General features: G+C 36.8%; 1 protein-coding gene across 2 annotated transcripts in view; it reads left to right on the plus strand.

Moving 5' to 3' along the window:
• The window catches only part of CFAP95 (cilia and flagella associated protein 95), a 96,250-nt gene extending 91,049 nt beyond the window's left edge, over positions 1 to 5,201 (plus strand). Inside the window, exon 6 of one of the 2 annotated variants that reach the window (XM_090274165.1) lies at positions 3,829 to 5,201. In XM_090274165.1, coding sequence (XP_090130291.1) covers positions 3,829 to 4,017 — 189 coding nt within the window. In that variant the 3' untranslated portion in view covers positions 4,018 to 5,201. Of the gene's footprint in view, positions 1 to 784; positions 964 to 3,828 lie in introns of those variants that run through there. The other variant, XM_090274166.1, reaches the window with a different exon arrangement.
• The last annotated feature ends 1,680 nt before the right edge of the window (positions 5,202 to 6,881 follow it).

The following is a 6,881-nucleotide window of genomic DNA, read 5'->3' on the forward strand; positions in this document are numbered from 1 at the left end:
TCACTTTCTTAGGGATCCTCCCTCATCCCCTGTTTGCAGCAAAGAACTATCATAGCGGAACTGAGACTGCGATCAGTTATAAAGCCTGCTTGTAAGGTTGGCCTTTGGTTGATATATAAAAACTTGGCTTTCCAGATAAGAATGGCTCACTGTGCCTAAACTGTGCAAACGATTTGGTTTATGCTGAACACCTGCTTTCCTTCTGCAAGTCTGGAATTCGGCTATGTTCAAGGCACAGGGTGTAAATGTAACCAGCTTGCACAAAATCCTTAGCCACTGAGTTTCTAATGAGCTTCCCCAGTAGAGAGCATTTCACAGCTAATTGCTGGGGTAATTCAGTGCATGCTGTGTGACTCACTGGGAAAGGACCCCTGGAAGTTTGCACCTGGTTTCTGCCGGACTTCAGCCTATGTGCCTTTTCCCTTTGCTGATTTTGCTTTGTATCCATTTGCTGTAATAAATCATAGCCCCCAGTATGCTATATGTTGCGTCTTGTGTCTCCTCCTAGCAAGTCATTGAACATAGGGATAGTCTTAGGGACCGCAACACACCCTGCTTTTCTCCCTGTGGCGAATTGTCATTGTCCCCAAACAGCTGCAACACATACTGCTACCCTACATGCTCTTACAATGTGATTTTGATGGAGAGTCGGAATCTGTATTACCTCCCCTAGAATTGTGTGAACTGTGACTGTGGTGGAAGTGATGTTTGTGACTTCTGAGGTGAGGTGATAAAAAGCAAGATGGCTTTTTCCTGGTTCTCTTTGGGCCAGCCTCATTCCCAGACCCAGTTGTCATGCCATGAAGGAGCCCAAGCAGGCACACAGAGAGAACCTGTGAGGTTGTTCCAGTCAACAGCCCTAGCTGAGGTCCCAGCAGACAACCAACATCAACTACCAGTTGGAATGAGAGCGGTTTCCAGCCCCAGCCCTCAGGTCAATCTTCCTAGCTGAGGCCCCAGGCATTGTGGAGCAGGTATGCTGTCTTTCATGTACCCTTTCCAAATCCCTGACCCAAAGAATATGAAAATGGCTGTTGTTTCACATGCCGTGTATGGGTTGGCCTGTTACACAGCAATAGTAACTGCAACTCTCCCTAAGTTGGAATCCAGGTATATGGATACAGGATTATAACTTCGCATCCTAATGACAGGGGGGAAGAATAAGGTCGTTTTGTTTTGTTTTTTGCTTGTTCTGGTCTCTGGGATGATATCCATTGTCCACTTGATTGCTGTTTCCTTGCTGGCATTAGTGCCTCTGGTCTGCAGGCTTTGTTAACTGTCAGTTCAGTTTTTTTCTATTTATCTTGCTTTTTCTTTGGACTTGGTTGGAACCCTCATGGCATGTTTGGGGTTACTCAGTCTTATTTTTATTCCCATAGATACTGTTGACCCCACAGAAGCCTTCTATGACTCCATTGAGTCCCAGATCTAATGCTCAGCTCTGAAACTGAGAGCTGAACCCTCTGCAGACTTGTAGCTACTCCAGCGTCTTGTTTATGCCACAAAATATCAAAAATGGCTCAGGATTGATGACTCTCAGAGCCTTTTTCTGCCTGACAATGTTGTCCTACCAGCTTGGCTATGTGCCCCAGGCCAATGAAAGGGCAGAGGTGTTTTGTTTCAAAAGTTCTCATGAGAGATAGGACCCAGGAGATACCCACCTCCCAATGCCTTTCCACCATTACTCATTTACCTAATGCACTTCTCTGTGTCAGGCCAAGAAGACTCTGTCTGATAAAAGTCTAGGCAGGATAGGCACATTAGGAAACACATTGGCTATTTCTGCTGCCCTGCTTTCCTTTTCCCTTACTTTCTTCCTACAATTCTCCAGGAGACCATTCCTATCTTCCTACTTTCCATTTCAACTCTTGTTTAAACTTTATTGGCAAAGGACATTTCCTACACATTTGGAGAACTCTATGATCGGAGACTTCCAGGTTTGCTCATGGATATTCTGAGGTCCGTAGGGCTGTGAGTTGCATTGCAAGGCACGTGTGTGTATGTCTGGGTGCTCCGTGATCCAGTCAGGTGGCACAAAAATTAGCCATCATACCCTTTAACAGTCACTCCTTATTCTTCCCCATCTCTTGAAAAGCTACTTTCTTTCTCTGTGGACTTGGCCAATTTTCAACATTTCATATAAGAAATCATACAACATGTGGTATTTTGGTTTAACTTCTCTCACTTGGCATCATGTTTCTATGCTATATCATCTATCAATACTTTATTCCTTTTATTACCAAATAATATTTCATTTTGTGAATAGACCACATTTTGTTTATCCATCCATCAGCTGATGGCATCAATAGTTGAGATCCAATTCTAATCACAGTTTCTGAACACAATCCTTTCCACCTTCAAATTTTAGTACCTTCTGCTGCCAAGATCGTTTTCCTAAACATCACATTTAATCTTGTCACTCAGCTTATCAAAATGAATTGTCCTCTTTGCCTGAGAGATGCCAAAGGAACACATTGACCTTGCATTTGACACTCTCTTCAGTTGGATCGCAGCTGGGTAGAAATGAGCAGATCCTGCCTCCCTCTAAGAGGGCAGTTTTGACCAGTGATGCTCAAATCTCATTTAAAGGGCCTCTGTCTGGCCAAAAACAAACAAGCATACAAGCCACAAAAAAACAGACCACAACGAAGAAAAGCAAAAGCTCAAACTATGTAGACAGGAACATGGATAAGATGTAGCTTTAGGATTTTATTGTTTACATTTCTTTTCATTTCTTAATTATTAAGAATTTATGAGGATTCCAGAGGGATGATGGGTTTTACAGTCAGTACAGTCATTTGGTTAGTTTGACGTCCTTCTTGAGTCACTTAATATGAGCATTCTTTAAATTCTCGCCTTCCGAGATTTTAAGCAAATTTTCTGTTTTATATGTAAGGTAGGAGTAGGTATTCCAACATCAGAGCCCTGTTATGAATTAAAAGATATAACACTTAACTACCATGCCCACCCCATAATAGGCACTCAGTAAATAAAAAAACACCATAATGATTGTTATGGCTGAACATAGGGTTTAATTTCTCAGTTATTTTCAATAAATCCAATCTAACATTTGAACTATGATTTGGTGTTCTTTCATTGTTTATAGGGTGGGTGATTTAATTTCAATATTGTTCCAGTGCCTTAAAATTAGTATAAATTTAAGGCAGAAATTATATAATCAGTTCAAGGGCTTTATGTTCCTTGTCTACCATTACCCTTGGTGTAATTTGAAAGAATCAATATTTTCTTTGGGAAATAGTCAGTGATAGTGTCTTGTTTTATTACAATACAAGCTTTTATGAAGTTCTCTAAGGATAAATACCTTAAACATTGTACTGGATTACACTGAGATGAATTTTTCATAGGAATGAATCTTTGAACTTGGCATTTACTAGCAAGTGTGACTTGATAGTCGTTATTAAAGATATAACCCAATATATTATTCTTTGGATTGATTATAACACATTAATTTTAAAAAGGTGTTGAATGATTGATAAATTATAATTTTGGGGTCTAATATTGTTACTTATTTATAAATTTATGGTTTAGAACAATTTTAAATGTATAGTAATTTATTTTTAGTTTTGTAAATAAAACAACCATGAACTAGTTTTTTTCTTTCAAAATTATAAGTACTTATAAATGCAATCAATAGTCATTTTTTTTCATTGAGGCATTTATAATTTGAGAGGTTAAATTAATCAAATATTTGAAAATTAACCTTTGTTCATAATAAGACTGATACATTGAAGATTGACTTTTAGATATCACTCCTTTTTACATATTTTAGTTATTCAATATCATTTCTCTTTCTCTCCCCGCCCATAGGATTATCCTTGTCAAGATGATTATTCAATAGTCCACAGAAAATGCCGTTCTCAGTTCACAGATCTAAATGGTTCCAAAAGATTTGGCGTCAACACTTGGCATGATGAGAGTGGGATTTATGCGAATTCACATGTAAAACAAAAACTTTACCCATTAACTGGTGGTCCTATTGTCCCGCTTTTAAAATAATGTATGAAATCAGATTCTCTAACTAATGAAAGAATAATAGACTTAACAATTGATGATTTTTTAATCTTAATAAATGCAGTGGAAATAATACTTTAGTAGTTTCTTTAAAAACAAAATTTTATATCCTAGACTAGTGAGCACAATCTTTTCATACACTACTCTGATATTTTCCAAAGTTTAGGATATATACCACTGAGAGTATGCAACACAATTCTAGATAGTATTTGGTGTTATTTTATGTTATTTTATTTTATTTTACTTAGGGACTGTGTATTTATTTGAATTTTATTAGAAAAAATGCATAAAACTAACACAGTCAAGCTTATGGTTGCTTAGGGTGTGGCTAACTTTTTAAAAGTAAACTAACTTAAATTCCACTTCTAAGTGAAAGAAAATAAAGGTGAATTTAGACTTACATGAAACTCCAGTGGTGGAAGTTTGGGTAACACTGGCACTATCATAATGTTGAGTGTGTGTTTGTGTGTTGGAGAAGTGTTTATAGGCTTTGATTTATCTATGGTGGCTAGCTGCACTATGGATGGTCTTTTCAGCATAGTGTTTTTCCTTCTTCTGTAGAACAGTTTTTGAATGTATGGAATAGCAAAAAGGCAGACAAAATCTTAGTGAAACTTTATGATTGGAATATCCAATAATCTAACATTATATTTAGAAGAAATCTTAGCAGTTCTTTTGGCTCACCTTCCAGTTTTACAGGTGAGCAAACAGAGATCCACAGAGGTTTAAGTAGGTTGCCCTGGGTTACACAAATAAATTCTAGTTGATCTTTGAGGTACATTTGAACTCTTATTTCTTCAGAGAATGGGTTTACTTATTCAGTCAACTTAGTCTAAATTTAGTCATTATAATTCTTTAAAAAATAATTTCGTGAAATAAGATTTCATGATAAATGCTAATTTAGCACTGCCTCAACTCTTGATGAACAGAATATGAGAAAAACTATAAGCCTTATGAGTGGAAAAATGATAATTAATAAAGAAAATGTGGATATGCCAGGTAAGCATTCACTAGCAAAGCTTTACTACAATTTGCTACTTTAAACTGTGTATACACACACACACACACACACACACAAATAGGTAAATTATATATGTATGCACACACACACATATATTTATTGGGTTGACCAAAAAGTTCATTTGGTTTCTCCTGTAAGATGGCTCTAGTAATGCTTAGTTGTCTTTAACTTCATTCAAAACAAAACAATTTTATTAGATTGTATTGTGATGGCCATCATATCAGTGTGAATTAAAAAAAAAAACAGCTTATCACAATTGGTGAATTTTTTGTAGCCATTTTAATATTGAAGATGGAAGAAAATATGCTACATTTTCAGCATATTATGCTTTATTATTTCAGGAAAGGTAAAAACACAACTGAAGTGCAAAGAAGGATTTGTGCAGTGTATGGAGAAGGTGCTGTGACTGATAAAAATATGTCAAAACTGGTTTGTGAGGTTTTGTGCTATAGATTTCTCACTGGACAATGCTCCATGGTCGGGCAGACCAGTTGAAGTTGATAGTGATCAAATCAAGACATTAATGAGAATAATCAACATTATTCCACACAGGAGATAGCCAACATACACAAAATATCCAAATCAATAAAGTTAATGGTGAAAATGAAAAACGTGTCTTTAATTTTATGGAAAAAACTAGATGGACTTTTTGGCCAACCCAATATAATGTTAATTCTTTATATATTGCCTATTCTAGTGGATACCTACCTAGGGTTACCTCCCCTTCCACTGACTACAAATTCAAGTGTAATCACTCCTAATATTCATTAACATGGCAGCTGTTTGAAGTATGCAACTCAGATGTCAAGCTACTCGTCCGTCATTTTCTTTTGTAAGGAAAAAATCTTAATGGCCATGTAATTACCTTTTAAGAATGCCTGGTACTTGCAAAATAAAATAAAATTTACCTACTTTAGCAGGAATTCTATATTGTCACAATGACTAACATTACATTTTATACAAATGACCTGTGTCTGCATGAGTTGTCAACTTAGACATCAGTTTTGGTTTGGATAGAAGGAAAATGTAATAACAGTGATTGTATTTATACTAGTCGAGTAAAATGGTGTATTGAAATAAAGATTACAGTGATGTTGTGCTCTGTTCCAAGTGTTCATTTGCCATCCATGACTGAATGTTGGACATTACTTTGAAACCTAGATCTTGTAGGTATATTTTGTATTGATTTGGATTTAGTTAGATAACTGCTTCAGTGATTCATCTCTCCAGTATCAAAGACCATTTCAAACAAGAACAATTGTAACTTGAATTTGATCTTGGAGAATGTCTTCTTTAAGAAATGACCACACTCCTGATGGGTCCACATGTATACTTAATGGGATTCCATCTGAGATATCAAAACAAACTGATCTCTTGTGCATTTATAAAGTTAGCTTCCCTTTTTCCTCTCTCTCTCTCTCCGTATGTGTGTGTGTGTGTGTGTATACTAAACAAATTTGAGTGTATCTATTCTTTTGGCCCTGATGAATTGTTATGTCAGAAGTGTTGGTGTGAGGCCACTGTGGCAGAACGAAGACTGACACTGGGAGAATGGGAGGTTCGTTGGACAGATCCAAAGCAGATATATCACAATGGTGATCCTTGATTTAAATTTAGCCCACAGATGGGTTTTACTTAGTATATACAGTGTGTTCTTTTTTTATTACTTAAAGAATATCAAACTAAATTTGGTAAGCTATGACATTTTACTTAAAAATCTGGATTTCTGCCCTGGCTGGTGTGGCTCAGTGGATTGAGTGCCAACCTGCGAACTGAAAGGTCGCTCATTTGATTCCCAGTCAGGGCACATGCCTGGGTTGCAGGCCAG

This window comes from Furipterus horrens, unplaced genomic scaffold (assembly GCF_987537825.1).
Source record: "Furipterus horrens unplaced genomic scaffold, mFurHor1.1.pri manual_scaffold_4, whole genome shotgun sequence".
In the NCBI taxonomy this organism is placed as follows: domain Eukaryota; kingdom Metazoa; phylum Chordata; class Mammalia; order Chiroptera; family Furipteridae; genus Furipterus; species Furipterus horrens.